Below are 17,472 nucleotides of genomic sequence, written 5' to 3' on the forward strand. Positions count from 1 at the left end.
CACCCCAGATGGGACTCGAACCCACAATCCCTGGCTTAGGAGGCCAGTGCCTTATCCATTAGGCCACTGGGGCGAGGATGTGCACGTTGAGTAGGGGTCTCGTTTTAAAGGGGACATTTCCATGTAGTCGTCTATGCATTGTATGTCACGTTAATAGTACCATAGAAGTAACTTCATTACTTATATCAACATGGTACCTGATACATGCTTTTGCACGTAGTTCCAAGTATTCCTTTAACGACCCAAAGCGATGTAACATAACAAAGAGAAACCATGAATAGTAGACTGCAATGTTATCACCCGTTTATTGGAGAACTCAAAATACAGGAAAACAGCGCCCACTACTGGCCCTAGAGGCTAAAAACAAAGAGCCAAACAAGATAAAGACAACCGTAATAAAAAAGATCTGTATCTTCATATGGTATTATGGGATCCCTAGCCATGTAATTGCAGGTAACAGTTGTTATGAGAGTTAAACTGGGCACCCCAAAAAAAACTCCTAAATACAGCCATGCAGATTTGTTTGAATTCAGACCTAATTTTTAGCCGAGCCCTCGTCCAACTGCACTTTTCAGATGTTGTGGTTTTCTCTATAATTCCCTGTACTTTCATCTTAAGAGGCAAAAAAAATCTGTTCTGCAATGTTAAATTCCCAACAGAAGACTGGTTGCTTTTGTTATATTCAACTTAAGAAAAGTGCAAGGGAGTATATATTTGGCTGAAAGTGTATTTAATATACACATACAGGGGCTGGTCATAAAATTTGAATATCATCAAAAAGTTGATTTATTTCAGTAATTCCATTCAAAAAGTGAAACTTGTATAATATATTCATTCATTAAACAAAGACTGATATATTTCAAATGTTTATTTAATTTAATTGTAATGATAACTGACAACTAATGAAAATCCCAAATTCAGTATCTCAGAAAATTTGTATATTACTTAAGACCAATACAAAAAAAAGATTTTTAGAAATGTTGGCCAACTGAAAAGTATGAACATGAAAAGTATGAGCATGTACAGCACTCAATACTTAGTTGGTGCTCCTTTTGCCTGAATTACTGCAGCAAAGCGGCGTGGCATGGAGTCCATCAGTCTGTGGCACTGCTCAGGTGTTATGAGAGCCCAGGCTGCTCTGATAGTGGCCTTCAGCTCTTCTGCATTGTTGGGTCTGGTGTATCGCATCTTCCAATTAAGAACAGGGACACCATGGTCCTTAAACCAGGTAGTGGTAGATTTGGCATTGTGTGCAGGTGCCAAGTCCTGTTGGAAAATGAAATCTGCATCTCCATAAAAATGGTCAGTAGCAGGAAGCATGAAGTGCTCTAAAACTTCCTGGTAGACGGCTGCATTGACCTTGGACATCAGAAAACACAGTGGACCAACACCAGCAGATGACATGGCACCCCAAACCATCACTGACTGTGGAAACTTTACACTGGACTTCAAGCAACGTGGATTCTGTGCCTCTCCTCTCTTCCTCCAGACTCTGGGACCTTGATTTCCAAAGGAAATGCTAAATTTACTTTCATCAGAGAACATAACTCAGCAGCAGTCCAGTCCTTTTTGTCTTTAGCCCAGGCGAGACGCTTCTGAAGCAGTGTCTTGTTCAAGAGTGGCTTGACACAAGGAATGCGACAGCTGAAATCCATGTCTTGCATACGTCTGTGCGTGGTGGTTCTTGAAGCACTGACTCCAGCTGCAGTCCACTCTTTGTGAATCTCCCCCACATTTTTGAATGGGTTTTGTTTCACAATCCTCTCCAGGGTGCGGTTATCCCTATTGCTTGTACACTTTTTTCTACCTCATCTTTTCCTTCCCTTCGCCTCTCTATTAATGTGCTTGGACACAGAGCTCTGTGAACAGCCATCCTCTTTAGCTATGACCTTTTGTGTCTTGCCCTCCTTGTGCAAGGTGTCAATGGTTATCTTCTATTCAGCAGTCTTCCCCATGATTGTGTTGCCTATAGAACAAGACTGAGAGACCATTTAAAGGCCTTTGCAGTTTTTTTTTGGGTTAATTAGCTGATTAGAGTGTGGCACCAGGAGTCTTCAATATTGAACCACAATATTCAAATTTTCTGAGATACTGAATTTGGGTTTTTCATTAGTTGTCAGTTATAATCATCAAAATTAAAAGAAATAAACACTTGATATATATCAGTCTGTGAGGAATGAATGTATACATTATACAAGTTTCATTTTTTGAATGGAATTACTGAAATAAATCAACTTTTTGATGATATTCTAATTTTATGACCAGCACCTTTACATATTCAGTATACAGCATTTGTACACACAAAGTGCAGTGAAACGGTATTTTCACCTTTCTGATTTCCTCAAAAGGGGACACTGGATGCAATCAGATTTAAATGCAATTTTAAAGGCGCTACATGTGAGATTTCTCTTTCATGGTTGAATTACAAGAACTACATGCTACATTTAAAACAAAAATCCCTGTCCCTTCCTCCATAACATAGCAGAGATCTGCCCTTCGATATCCTTCCACTAGTACAGCAAATATGCACTCAATGACCAGTTCATGAACACATTTTCTCCAGAACTGCTTCAGTAACTGGATTATAGCCTAATGTGTCAGAAACATTACATTTCGCAAGTCCATTCTGCAATGACATAACTCAGTTGCTGCAGATTGGACAGAGGTCCATTCAAACCACAGTCATTCCATCTCACCCCAAAGGACTGTGGAGACTGTTCAAGTAAAGTGAAACTGATTTGGTGGACCAAATGCTTTTAAACCCTTAATTGTCCAGTGTCGCTGATCACTTGGTTAAACATCTAATAACATTCAGTGTCAATACGCCAATATTGATTAATATGAAAGGGGCAAAGACTTTTAACAGCACTGTATATAAACACATATACAGAAAGCAGAGGAAAATAACAGAAAATATGTATACAGTTTCTTCAGACAGAATGCAGGTCGCTCTGTATGGCAATCAAAAGGAGTTTGCTCATGACTAAAGGCACATGCACAAGACCAAAACATAAAGCACAGGGCAAAAGAAAAATGATTTGAAATAAACAAAAACCAAGATTCACTTGGTTTGTGGAATGGAGCTGGAGAAGCAACGGAACCAGAGAAAAGCTTCAATATGAAATCAATAGAGTTCTTGTAGTTGAAAAATATACCCATTAATAAATTCAATTTTGATGAGTATTTTACAATTATGGTACTTGTAGAGTGGGGCACACAGTCCAGTGCTGAGCAGCAAGCCAGGGAAGGGCTTAACAGAAAAAATCAATTTGTAAGAAGCTCTGAAATACTTTTCCCTTGTGTTTATAGTAGTTTGGGTTAAACTTAGCCATGATCACCTAAGTAATCTCCCCAACGTTTGGCTAGCCAGTCGGAATGTAATATGGTTAAGTGCAAAAGTACAATTGAGTGGGACTGATAAGCTTTACTCGGTAAAAAAATAAGTCTGACTTTAGTTGTGGCCAGCCTGTTTAATCACCTCTCCTGAGCGCAAGCACTCCTAAAATTATTACTAACTCCAATTTGGAAACAGCATTTATCTACTCTAGACCCCAGATTGGTCTCTCGTTGATATTAGACCAGACCAGACCACCCATATAGGATTAAAATAAAACCAAAGGCACTGCATTTATACTCATTCAACATAGCATCAGCACTTTCAACAAACTTAAAACAAAAACACACGGCATCGATTCCATACAATGCTATGCTGCAATTACTCAGCAATGATAGAAACACTGAGAACATAACAGCCACTAATCTGATATTTGGTAGGGAATATAATTTAACCTGCACTTGTTTTACAGATTTGCCCGGATTAGCACTGCGAAGGGGCCTTGCCACTGGTAAACAGAGGCCGTGGTGTGGTGGGTTAGTCGTTTAATATGGTTGCCTTGTCTCATTGCACACTACAAACCCCTGGTAGCCCCTGAGAGAGACTGCCTTCCTTCCCGCGTGTAAGGATTCTGGTCTAGACTTCCAGGTTGAGCCAGCAGCATGGTAACAACCAAGAACATGGATAAGATGTGGTTCGGAAGACATACGCCAACATCGACTATCTCAAGTCTGAGTCGCTGGAATGAAACAGGGCCTCAACTCATGAATTGGGTACTGTAAAATTGAGAAGGGGTAGGAGTTGTAAACAAATTGAGCTGCTGAATAAACAGTTTCAAGACCCACCAAGTTAGTTACAGTGACGGCTGTCGGATGTGGAAACATCAATGTTTACATAAGGTTACAATAGTAACTTCCGGGCGCAGTCAAATAGCAGCAGCAATTAATGGTAGTGTTCTTCAGTGTGATGATTCTGTTGCCCCACATGTAACTTCCAATCCCAGCTAAACAAGTGAAGAGTGATTGGCAGCTGATAGAAGGCGGACTGACGCTACGGAGGACAATGAACGCTCAATAATCGTCAATCAGTTTCTCGGCACCGTTCTCTGCAACCCCCTCCCCCCCCTCACCAATCCCTCCTCCGCCCCCCCCCTCCTCTTCATCGTCCTCCTCCTCCTCCTCCTCCGTGTAGGAGTGGGACTGGCTGCCGTAGTTGATCATGGTGCGGGAGAGGTCCACCTCGATGGGGAAGACGTCAGCCTCCTTCAGCACAGCGTAGCACTCGTCGTAGTAGCGGGACATGCCCGACACAAACCTCTGCAGCTGGAACACAATGTCCTGGACTGGAGGGAGGGAAACCCAAGTTATCACACCGCCTCATTCACCACACTTCAGAACCATCACTGCAGCAAGACAAGACCAGATATTTCACTTCAGCGCATAGGTCAAAAGACTTCGGTTTGCCCCCGGGAAAAACCTCTGTCTAAGACATTAGCACAGCTGGAAGCAGAGTGACTGATAATGCATTGGACGGTTAGTGGGCAAACAGAAAGACACGTAGGTGGCTGGATAAACTGGTTAACGGAGAGGAAAGTCAACAGAGACAGGCAGACAGAAAGGGAGAGAGGAAGAAAGAGTTTTTGTCCTACATAGAGATCATTGTTACACTAAAACCACCACATTGTATGGTTATCAATTATTGCTCAGAAAAATTAAATGCATGCTCTCTTTTGCTCTATTAACATAAATAACAAGCATGGATTCAGCTCACAACCTAGATGTCAACAATGGATATACTATAATGTACAGAGAATAACAATGCCCGGGTTGACAGAAAATATAAGATTGAACAACAATAACTAAGGGATTCTGACGTTTGTTAAATTGAAAATGTTACTGAATTCCCTTCAACAATCAGCTTCCAGTCCAGCATAGCCATACCCTATGTTAGCTTAAGCTAACAACTTTGCTAATAATTGGTTAAGATTTGCAATGTCTTTTTAGTGTGCAGCCACATCTTCTCTGCCATTCCAATATATATTTCCAAGTTATCATATTATATATTATACATATATTACTTTCTTCTGTCCTTTGTAATTTGATGCTGCAGCTTGTCTGATGCAGTTATATTGAGTATCTGGTCTAATCTCTCTCTAACCCTTTAACATTGCCAAGATGATGTCACTGAATTCCTATATTAGTTGCTCTTTGGAGGCATCTAAAGCAATACCTGGCACAGAGAACCACATTCAAGAATACAGATACCCAGTTGTCAATTTCAAAACCACAAAATGGTCCCAAAACACTGTGCTATAGAAGTCATGTGATGTAATCCCTTGTATCTGGTTGGTTCAGCATTTCCCCACCACACAAACCCCGCCCTAGTCAAATGAAGAAAAAAAGTCCACACAGTTAATGTTTCCATTTGTTGCGAGAAAAACACACCATGTTTCTGGTCCAATAGCTCAATCTTCTCCAGCACGTCCTTCCTCATCTTAGCAAACCGAGCACGTGCTTCCTGACGACACCGCAGCACAAGTCGGTATTCGTAGTTGCCGGTGCTGACACGATACATGGGCTCTCCCATTGCCTAAGGAAACACAGGTATATACATTACACCCTGTACATTTATACACTGTGTGTGTGTGTGTGTGTGTGTGTGTGTGTGTGTGTCCATCTCAAATACAACAACAGAACCATACTCACCAAGACAGATCCAAATGACTGAGTATGTATGGACTACAGGTATAAGATAATAAGACGAGATAAGGTAAGTTACTCACAATGCAGCTGTACTCTTCATCATCCATCTCCTTCACTTTCAGACAATAAGACTGGAACACAAAATAGATTCACTCTGACTCCAATCACAGACAAAATATAAAAACATAATAATTAAATGCTCTAAAGTTAAGCAATGTTGATGTTTGGAACAGGGGCCTGTTTTCTCACCAAGTATTCAAACTTGACATCCAGATATTTGCGGATGGTGAGTTTGGTGTCTGGTATAGCCTTATGAAGGTAGGTATTCAGGTCATGGAGCATCTACAAAACACAATGGGAAATTGTTAACTGGGATAAAACAACTAACATTGAACAAAGAAAGGTAATATGGCCAAATGCAAACCGTAAAACTAGAACAGCTACACTGGTTAGACGAAGATGGTTACCGCATCAGCATTTCTTTATTTCGGCATAAATTTGAACTAAAATGTTATCCGATCTAAATTACAGATCAAGTTAACTTTTTTCATGTTTTTCTTTTTTGCAGATTTAGTCTGTTGGAGGAAAGCAGTTTCCCTAGTGACTACTGAAGCGTCTGTGCTTTTATGGTTCAGGTCTCTACTTGTAGACAGCAGACTACACTGGTGAATTTAATTAAGTTAAATTTGAGCTGAATCAATTTCCACAAGGTCACAATGAACATATTAAAAGAACGATATTGTCAATCACATACTTTAGCGCAAAATAATTCATGCTTTTAGATTATATAAATTAATTAAAAAGGCCTAAGCTTTGCCACTTACAATGACAACAGTTCTGACACAGAATAAAGCAGCAACAACCACCCAACTGAGCCACCAACCTATGGTAACTTAACCCCATCACTAACACCAAAGGCACCTCAGTCTAGGACACAAAGGATGTGACGGCCAAGCTCCTAAAGAGACGGCAACCGTGACATCTAGATACTCCATGTAGCATGGGTACAATTGATAAAACAGATCTAGTGATCTAGTGTTCACAGTAGAAAGACAGGAGTCACAAAGAGCAAAAAAGCACTTCAATCACTCACATTTAATTTAAAATGTAATAAGCCTTCACAATCATGACAATACAATACCCAGTCCAATTCCAACATCTTTTCTCAAGTTCAGAAAAAAAGTCACATAATATTGTAATTAGATAGCTAAGAGCAAATGAGCACCAAAAACAAGTGGCAGATGATCATTAGAAACCAAACCTATTGTTGAAAGTGAATCTTGAAATGCACACAAAGCCACCATATTCTTCTTTATAACGCCAGCTACAACTGCCACCACTGCCTAACAAAGTTCCATAATAAGCTTTCTTCAAAAGTAAGGAAAACTAATCAACAGCTAGCTAGCAATTAGTAACAGTCTTTTAGTGAAATACCCAAAAGGTCTAAAAACTGTTATGGAATTTTTTACATTTCTTTAACTGTTTGTTCTCCTACTCACTGGCTTGATGGTCTTCAGCAGCCGGATGCCATATTTCTCCATGTTGCGATGTGCCTCAGCAAACTTCACAAAGGCCTCGCTAGCCGCGGCCTGAGGCTCCCGTACTCCGATAACGGAGAAGACATCACCGAATGCTGAGGGTCGTCCAGGCAGAGAGACAGAACAATCACGTATTTTGGGTGACACAATGCTGTACATATAAACTGGATGACTTTCAGTGTAGCATACTGCCATTACAGGTGACAGTGGGGTAAGTGACAGCGCTGTTTGCGTTCGGCATCGCCGTGTCAAGAGAAATTGTATTCCTTCTAGTGAGGTGATCTACAAATACCTCAAGATATCGTGTGCCCCAGGAAATAACTTGATTTAGCACCTCAAGTTGAGTCCGAGACACCCCATCTGATACACAGATGATAAAGTACACTCACCCAACTGGTGTTGCCCCGTTTGGCTAAAATAACGTCATGTAGCTATGTCTTGTAACTGTACCAGTCTACTACATTGACTGGTAGGTATTTTTGATACCCTTCTTCACTGCTTAAAAGCTTAATGTTTGAGGGCTTTCTTGCAGGCATGGCCTCTTCAAGAGTTCAGAGCTTTGACTTGGCCATTGCATAACCCTCTGTGGTTTTCTTTTTGAGTCTGTTGTAGTTTTGCATGGATCATTGTCCGGTTGCAAGATGCATTTTTGGTTCAGCCTCAGCTTTTTAACAGCTTTTCAAGAAATCAGTCGTACAATATGAATGACTCAATGATGGCAGGTTGGCCAGGCCCTCAGGCAGCCCCAAACAATAATGCCACCCCTTCCATGCTTTACAGTTGGAATGAGATTCTTCTGTTTTTGCCAAACAGTGTCTGGCATCGTGGCCAAACAACTCCACCTTTAACTAATTTGTCCAGAGCACACTGTTCCCGTAGTTTTGGCCTTTACACAGATGTTGGTTGGCAAAAGTCAGTCGTGACTTGATATCCTTATATTTTTTTATTACATTTTTTTAAGAACAAGGACCCTCCCAAGTCACTCTAATCACTTTGTCATTTTTCTTGGTAAAGCACATTGAATTGCTTCGATGTATGAATTGTGCTATATAAATAAACTTGCTTGCTAATCATTTGCAACTGTTTTGGTGGCCCTGATTCAAATTCTTGCCTTTTATGTGAGGTAAAGGTGGGGTGTACTACACTTTCTCTCATAAGGAACTTGCATTTCTGTTTATTTGAATTGCATAAATGGTTTTAAAGTTTAAACATGGTGTGATTTGTTAAATTGGGAGAACTTTATGAATGAATGTGGCGGGAATTTACTTCAAAACATCCATAAAGTCCACATTTATTTAAAGCAGTGCTGTCAAACGCTTAAAATAATCAATTGCAATTAATCGCAATTAATCATAATTTTAGAATGTGTTCAAATTTTGCCATTAATACCCTTTTCTGCACTGCATTATGTTATAGACAAACTGTGTTATTACAAACTATGGACAGTGCTTGACTTGGAATTAAATAAATGCAAGTTGTCACAGCCCTTATTTCAGTTCAATATACATACCATGTCTGTCCATAAGTTACTACAATAACTGGCGGCATCTCACTGTAGACCATGTAAATCTAAATAGAAGGTTGCTGGTCTATGATCCCATAATTCTACTATCTCATAATGTTCTCTTGATTACAGCACCAACGACAATAACTGCTATTGTATAAAACACATATCACCCCCTCTTATCTGGACAGCTACAGGATGTGCAGGCATTTAACCCACTGAATCACACCCAAGCTTGTCAAGGTTTTTTCCTTTGAGGTTTCGACTGAAATGTGGTTAGAATGGGGTTCAGGTGGGGGCCTGTAAACATTTGATTTCCTGAAAGAGGGTTAACCAAATACTGTTGTTTCTATTAAATGATTCCCAAATTCAACCAAATGCATGAGGTACATTACTTGAATAGGCAACGGCATGAGGTAGCCACGGTGGCTAGAGATGTCCCCTACAAACGTTAATCAGGTGACATCTATAACTAACGCAGAGCACAATGTTGGTTCATTCCACTATTAGAATATGCTCTGGTGGAAAAATTATTGCATTGAAACGATTAGCAAAAACAATAAATAATGACAACTAACCATGCTACAAGCAAAGTGTTAGCAGGTGGATTCACACAACACAGCGCCTCAGGACCAGTTGTTAGGGGAGAAACATTTAGCATTCCCGTTTGATGGGGTTTTGGAGTGAGCACGGGTGCGCGACGCAAGGAGAAATATTCCAACATCCTCACATCCATTATACTAATGGATGTGTAGCCTAATAACAGGGTTTTAGGCTGTTGTTGTTAAACTAGTGCAGAGAAAACACGATTCACGACAGGAATGGCTACTCTCCAAAGATACATTGGAAAAGAAGAGCCTGCGAAAATCACCATCCTGACAGCTCCTGCTGGAGTCTCTAACCATGGCTGAAAAATAACTGATAACGGCGACAAAAAGTGTTCGACATTAAGTATTTTAAATTAATAGCACATGTTAACTTTGACAGCCCTAAAAAAAAATTTTTTTTTAAAAAGATACATTTCCAGGGGGTACAACTAACCTGACTTCTGTATTAGGGCTAGCTCTATAGAGGTTCATGTCTGATTTTATGTATTTTCAAGGCATGGTAACTAACCTCTGTGAGTCTGAGAGAGTTCAAAAAAGGCTCGGAGAAGTCTCTTGGTGTGCTCCATCAGCCCTGTAGCAAGAGAAAGAGGGCCAAAGATGCATGGTACATTGAGAGAACATGTAGAACTTCACATCCAAAACACATTACCATCAAACCCAAGCATTTGTGTACATTTGTATAGCTTCTTTAAAAATTAAAAATAAAAAGTAGTTTACCTTTGTACAGCTCTGCGGTTTTCTCCAACTCCTCCAGTCTCTTCACCAGCCCATCTTTAAAAAAAAAAAAATAAATAAATAAATTAAAGTCTCATCATTCATCATGAGATGGCACAAAGTGTAGATGTCTCAGAGGATATAGCAACCATATTAGGCAGAACAAACAAGGATGACTGTATGTAATGAGAAGTGACAAATCAGGAAATATGGACGACAGGCAGACGGCCAGCATGTTTTTCCCTCTTAGCCTTACCATTGCAGAGAATGGCTCGGCTGAGTCCCAGGGCATCTGCGGTACCAGAGCTCATGTTCTCCACCAGCCGGTGCTTCACCTTCTTCAGCACTGAAAGGCAAAACACACCGGTTAACACACTTGAAAAGACATAGTACCATGGGTGGTCTGTCGGTCCTTCTGTCCTGTACCCATGTATTTTTAAGAGGAAAATATTTGGCCGTACCTATGTCCAACGACTTTCCCTGTTTAGGGTCAGCCTGCAGCTTGTTGTAATGGATTGTAGCTTCACCCTGCAACAGAAAGAGAAAAACAATGTAATAAAAAACAAACAACAAAATAACCTGTATTTACAGCTAGAGTGCTCTAAGCCAAGTAATATTAAACAAAACAACTTTAACTGGAAACCATGAAGAGCATAATACTGAAGGGTACAGAAGTCTTTAAAAAGTAATAGGTGCTTCTGGATGAAAAAAACCAAAAAAACAGGAATTATGGATCTCATCCTGACATTGAATAAAACTGCATAGATTACAAGTACTATTTATAAACTCCACTGAAGAGATCTACGTGTCCAGGGTGTAGCTACAGAATGGTCACGTGATATGTGAATACATCTATTCCACACTTTTCATAAAGCAACCCAATAAACTGTATTCCATCGTACTGTTCATACTGTCTACTTCAGATCATCAGTAATTGTTCCAAACAGGCCAGTTTTAATCAAAGAAATGCAAGATATCACTCATTCCATACAGCACTTTGTGCCGGACACACTAATAAAGACACCTTCCTCGATAAATGATAGGTTTGAAAAACCTGTAGGTGTTTTATTTTTTACTACCTAACCTATAAATGGTATAGATGCATTCACAATGTTACAACCCTGTAATTACTCAAAGGTCATAGCATGCAAAAAAAGGTGAGACTCAGCAAAGCCTGATGGCAACAATGGTCCATGATAATCCTTTAATACAGACAGTGCAGCATCTCTCCGTTTCACTAATCCTGAGCACACACCATGGTGGGGGATTCAGACATCTCACATAACTTCCTGTCTTCACAAAGGGGACCAAAACAACACTGCCTCACCACACCAGTGATGTGAGATCCAGGCTCCTGGCTGTAGTCCATTTGTTACCAGCTCTGCTGAGCAATCTGAAGGGGAACCTATTTACTGTGTAATAGTGTGAGAGCAGCTCTTCTCACACTAACAGGTCATTTACTGCAAAATTATACAGAATCCAGGATCAAATACAGCAGTGAATGGTGAGTATTGTGCCATGGGACTTTAAAAAAAAAGAATTTATGTAATCTACTCTACTAAAAATGAGAGCCTAGTCTTTTCAATGTGGATATCTTTACCTAATGGTTTTGAACGTTGGGTTTAAATGTATTTTTTCTGAATTGTTCCCAATCCCACTTATTGTAAAGTACCTTGACAGCCTGAATCATCTTCGCCACCTCCACCTTTGTCTTCCCCTTCACAGGTTTGCCGTTCACTCCTGTGATTTCGTCACCAGCCGCCAAAGTTCCCTCTAGCGCTGCAGGGGTGTTGTCAAAGACCTGGCAGAAAGAGATCACAGTTACAGGTAAATACACCCAATAACGGCATAATCCAACAAAGGCATCAGAGCTCAGAGGCTGAAAACACTTAAGATTAATAGGTGAAACAGCGTGACTGCACCTTGGTTTGAATTAACGCTGTTTGAAATACCAAATGTGACTACTCCAATGGACTAAGGCATGGAGGTAATACCTGTACAATGTAGAGACAGGGGCAGTACTGCGCCCCACCCCCGATAGAAATCCCTATCAGGTTCTGCGCATCCTTCTTCAGGGACACAGTCCCAGGGACAGTCGGGATCCCCCTGTTGAAGAGGAATCAGACATCTATTCAATACAACGTCCAGTGTCCTTGACATGACTTGAGAAAAGCTAGCACTGCCAAAAACCATTAAATGAGATGGAAGTTAATTTTAAACTACATAAAGTAAATCATAAAAAGAATTCTTACAGTTTGTCTTCCTCCAACTCATAGTCCATATCCGTGAACATTCCGAGACTGTTTATCCTAATTTGTGGATAAGAGAGGGGGAGAGCATGGTATTGGTTCATCTTAGTTGGTCAAAAGCTGCATTTATAAAGACCCAATCTCGGTTAACCCAAAACTTAAATATTATGTAATAAGGTCAGATACTCATTTCGATTTTGTGTTCAGATTCCTCAATCTCAAAAAACGTTTGGCACAGGTGGACTCATAGCTCGCAGTCCACATTAACAGGGTTGCAGTGAAAAAGCAGGTTGTAGACCAGAACTCAGCCCATGACTGACATTTGTTTGATGCTACCACAACCTTCCAAATCAAAAGCAAACACGGATTCCATGTTGTCTCGTTTATCCCACGCAGGTTTGGGTCTCACAACACTGTCTAGGTAAACAGCCTCTCAACTGAGCAGTATTCTGCTGCAGACGTGGTGGCGTTACACACTTGGATTTCATAATTCTTTCCGACATAACCTCTAAACAGGATCTCTACAGTTCACCCGTTTTACTTGCAGGTGCACAGTACCTCGATATTTCATTGAGCAACTAGTTTTATTTGGTTTGTTTATTTGTTTGTGCACCTACGTGTCTTTGGAAGTGTACCTCAACGTTTAACAGGCTCAAGGTGCTATGCTATAACCGACAATTCAAGGGTTTGCTTAGTTATGGAGCGTTTGCGAGTCTGTTAACACACAAGTACATACAGTACTGAATACTGTACTCAGCTAGGAAAAATCCCAATGAGATGTCTGACTCGATGACCTACGTTTCAATATCAGCGAGAATTTAGCAAGACGAGCCTAACATTTAAAGCATACTACAGTTTGTTCATTAGGACATTACTCAAAATAGATTCTTGCTACAAACAATAAAAAAACGACCTAGTTACTTACCAAAACAATTGTTAGTTGACTTGCTAGATATTAGCGAATGTTAGCAGCTAACGTTAGCTAGCTACAGTTGCTAGCCAACATAACAAGATACAGCAGCAGGTGCATTGCACTTAAGAATTAGGAAAAAAGAAAGATTTACCTTATTTACCTTTTGACACAATTGATAAAAGTAGTGATGGGTGGATTAAAACGGGGTCTCAGACGTATGGGTCAATTTTCAACGCACTACTGATTCGTCATAATTGTACCTAGTATTGGCCATTCGAGGCTTCATTACCGTTCTTCTAGCAGCAGGATATTATGTTAGCAGTGCTAACTCAGATTTTGTTTTTCAAAATAAAAGTCATCATCGAAACATATAAGGTAATATAGTTAACAATCTAGTCTGTACATTTTATGTTTATGTTTGTCCGTTCCAATGTTATTCTTGTCTGTTCTTTTTCAAAAACTAGTTTGTTAAATCTATTGCCTTATACATTTCAATGAGGGCTTTTATTGTTATAAAGAAAATCTGATTGCTGCCAGCATACTATCCTGCTGCTAAAATAACGCCAATGAAGCCTCGGAATGACCATCACTAATTGTACCAAGGCTCGTTTCAAAGTAACAATACCACGTGACTGATGGCGTTTGAAACTTCGGACGTCACACAGGTGGCGGAAATATAATATCCCTGATATTTCACCGAATAGATGAACAGAGGTAGACCTACAACGGTGGCATTATCTGTCTTTTGGAGATTCAGGATCAAAACCCTCTGTATATTTAATTTTTTAAAATAATTTGTTCCAAACCTATAATATTACCCATAAAATAACCTACCTTCTTTTAAATGTACACTTTAATTAGGTTTTGACTCGGTGGCTGGTTTTAAATAGCTGGATACATTCAGACTAGCAAAACCACGTGACCACTGACGTCCAAATACTTTTCAAGCTGTGTTGCAAAAAGCAGTGTCCCACCGATGATTATACGACATTAAGTTATTCTACTTCATGCCTTAATTTGAGAGCTTTGGGTATTTACCACTTCATTGTTGGTGTTGCAGATAGTGTAAAAAAAAATAGAATCTCCATCAAAACCACGCAATTCATTGGTATACAAATATTTCGTATTTTATAATTTTATTTTGTATATGCTGCAATACTGTACCAATACCTGAACATTACTTCGGATGCATACGTAAAGAAAGTAGTAAACGAGAGGTGAACCACGCATTGGTAATGAAATCCTACTATCAAAGAGCACCACACACCTATCATTGTGGTGACTATCCAGAGGGAAAAATACCATAACACAAAGGTCAAACAAGCGATATTTATTTCTGACCAGCAGATGTCACTGTCGTGCACTGTGTTAAAAAACAACAAATTATTTTCATCTCTATCAATTTTTTCCCCTCCCATTATCGTGATGTCCGGTCTGCAATAATGTTTTTCCCTTTTCACACTCCAGAACACATGCTGGAGAGGGAAATAGAACATGAGAGGCACATTTTGCCAAGCTGTGGTGCTTGTTATCATAATTCGTGCTCTGCCACAAAGTTTTCAGTAGCACAAACGCACTTGCGGTGAATACAACAACCACAACACATCTCACCAAAAGGAGTCGCTAGACTGTTGTAAGACTCACACTTGTGTAGACGGTTGGGCATGGTTGAGGATATTCCATCATGTACATCTTTCACCCTGTGTATCTTAGGAAAGAAGGCTCTCTTGTCCGATCCCAGTCCGTCTTGCAATTCAAACCAGATTGAAGGCTGTTCACCATCATTCACAGAATGCTAATGCCAATGGTAAGTGATGCCAATGCCAATGGTAAGTCATGCCAATGGTAAGTCATGCCAATAGTAAGTCATGCCAATGCCAATGGTAAGTCATGCCAATGCCAATGGTAAGTCATGCCAATGCCAATGGTAAGTCATGCCAATGGTAAGTCATGCCAATGGTAAGTCATGCCAATGCCAATGGTAAGTCATGCCAATGGTAACTCATGCCAATGCCAATGGTAAGTGATGCCAATGCATGTAAGTCTAACTTAGAATGCTTTTTTTTTTTTACTTGTTCTGATACTCTTAGGCAGCTCTTACAAAGGCAGCTACATTTGGGCAAAAGATGAGGCAATTAATTTCTAAATGTTTTGCGAGATCTACACATGCTTACTGCATGTGAAAGGATTAAAATGAATTATAATGAAATTACAGAGAAAGTTGAAAAGTGCCATTACATACAGTCTTTGCGTACACAACATTGACAAAATCACCTTTTGCCTGATGTTTATAGATATTCAATTTAACTGTGCATTTCTTAAAAGGAACTTGAACTGAAACATGTGGAGCTGAGAGCTGGAGACCAGTTAAAAGTTCAGGGGAGGATTATGGACGAAGCTCAGAGGTATATTTAACATCTTAGTTTTGTAAATTCCTCACACATAGATTAACTTTACAAACCGCCACCTCAAAAATGTATTTCCAGGTTCCAGATTGACCTGGGTTGTGATGAAGACGATCTGGCCCTCCACTTTAATCCACGCTTTAATGATGACGTGGACGGTTCTGTACTTGTGTGCAACTCTAAGATTGCCGGAAGCTGGGGTGATGAGAAAAGAGAGATCCAGAACCCCCTCCAACGGGGTTCCACAGTCAAGGTCTGAAGACAGAACACGAGACGAAGGGTAGAGACGGGTTAGGTCCTGACTAGAGAAATTTTATATATTCGGCACAGAGTGCCAATATTTGTTACATTTAACTAGAGATTACATTAATACATTTGGATCCAAAAGGTACATCACTGGTTACAATTTTGGACTTTTTACTAGTATTTGTAATAGATTTTACCATAACGATTGACAATGTGGGCAAATAGTGGATTCTCTGAATATTAAAGGGGCTCTGTGTAGGATCCTGCCCCTTAACAGTAACACGTCTTCAATTGTCTTGAGTTACTGAATGAGACCAAAATAGTATTTGCTAGTCCAGGTTGGTTTAGGGTGGGAAGGATTGTACTTTGAGTGTCTAAAGAGATTACAAGTCAATACAAACTGGTAGATGGACCGGCGAGACCATTTAAATGGGGAATATCTTAGGCACTATCAATTTTGTAGAAATATATTATTTGAAACTTTAACTTAAAACATTAACTGCAGTTGTCTACTGGCCATTTTTTATTCTATTTATACAAGTAGTGCAGTGAAAATCTCTAATTTGGCCCCAAATGGGTTTTCTTTCCATTCCCTCTCAAGATCATCCTGAAGTTGACAGGAAACATGTTTGAGGTGGAAATGCCTGATGGACAGGAGCTTCAGTTCCCCAATCGTGAAGGCCTAGACGTCATCACCTATGTTCGTGTTAAAGGAGATTTCAAACTCACATCTTTTAGAATCTACTAGACCCACATGAGTGTGGAATTAGTGGAACCGGTGGGTTGTGTCAAGAGCATTAACATTTATGAAGTCACTGTTTCACTGTATTAGTAATCTGAAATATTAAATACAGCGGGGAGAACAAGAATTTAATACACTGCCGATTTTGCAGGTTTTCCTACTTACAAAGCATGTAGAGGTCTGTAATTTTTAAAAACAAATATCCAGAAAATCACATTGTATGATTTTTTTGTAATTAATTTGCATTTTATTGCATGACATAAGTATTTGATCACCTACCAACCAGTAAGAATTCCGGCTCTCACAGACCTGTTAGTTTTTCTTTAAGAAGCCCTCCTGTTCTCCACTCCATTACCTGTATTAACTGCATCTGTTTGAACTTGTTACCTGTATAAAAGACACCTGTCCACACACTCAGTCAATCAGACTCCAACCTCTCCACAATGACCAAGACCAGAGAGCTGTGTAAGGGCATCAGGGATAAAACTGTAGACTTGCACAAGGCTGGGTTTAAGTC

At 39.9% G+C, this 17,472-nt stretch overlaps 2 protein-coding genes and 1 non-coding gene across 4 annotated transcripts; 1 reads left to right on the forward strand and 2 right to left on the reverse strand.

Annotated features, from left to right (window-relative positions):
* On the reverse strand, positions 1–73 carry trnar-ccu. The gene has a single exon. It is a non-coding gene; the product is annotated as a tRNA-Arg (tRNA).
* Positions 74–2,737: 2,664 nt separating this feature from the next.
* pick1 (protein interacting with prkca 1) lies at positions 2,738–13,860 on the reverse strand. Of its 2 annotated transcripts, none has more exons than XM_013136121.4 (13): positions 13,723–13,860; positions 12,653–12,709; positions 12,395–12,506; positions 12,073–12,201; positions 10,862–10,928; positions 10,657–10,746; positions 10,404–10,457; positions 10,195–10,257; positions 7,536–7,669; positions 6,286–6,378; positions 6,117–6,167; positions 5,779–5,923; positions 2,738–4,676 (listed from the first exon to the last, which is right to left on the reverse strand). In XM_013136121.4, the coding sequence occupies exons 2-13, from the start codon at positions 12,691–12,693 to the stop codon at positions 4,405–4,407; spliced, it is 1,251 nt and encodes a 416-aa protein (XP_012991575.3). In that variant the 5' UTR covers positions 12,694–12,709; positions 13,723–13,860; the 3' UTR covers positions 2,738–4,404. The 2 variants fall into 2 exon arrangements, with proteins under 2 accessions (XP_012991575.3, XP_010895069.4); XM_010896767.5 differs by having other exon boundaries at positions 13,714–13,860.
* LOC105025777 (galectin-1-like) lies at positions 11,645–17,127 on the forward strand. Its single transcript, XM_010896732.4, has 6 exons — positions 11,645–11,904; positions 12,126–12,227; positions 15,276–15,369; positions 15,888–15,967; positions 16,049–16,220; positions 16,815–17,127. The coding sequence occupies exons 3-6, from the start codon at positions 15,355–15,357 to the stop codon at positions 16,959–16,961; spliced, it is 414 nt and encodes a 137-aa protein (XP_010895034.2). The 5' UTR covers positions 11,645–11,904; positions 12,126–12,227; positions 15,276–15,354; the 3' UTR covers positions 16,962–17,127.
* The last annotated feature ends 345 nt before the right edge of the window (positions 17,128–17,472 follow it).

This window comes from Esox lucius, chromosome 11, assembly GCF_011004845.1.
Source record: "Esox lucius isolate fEsoLuc1 chromosome 11, fEsoLuc1.pri, whole genome shotgun sequence".
Classification (NCBI taxonomy): Eukaryota; Metazoa; Chordata; class Actinopteri; order Esociformes; family Esocidae; genus Esox; species Esox lucius.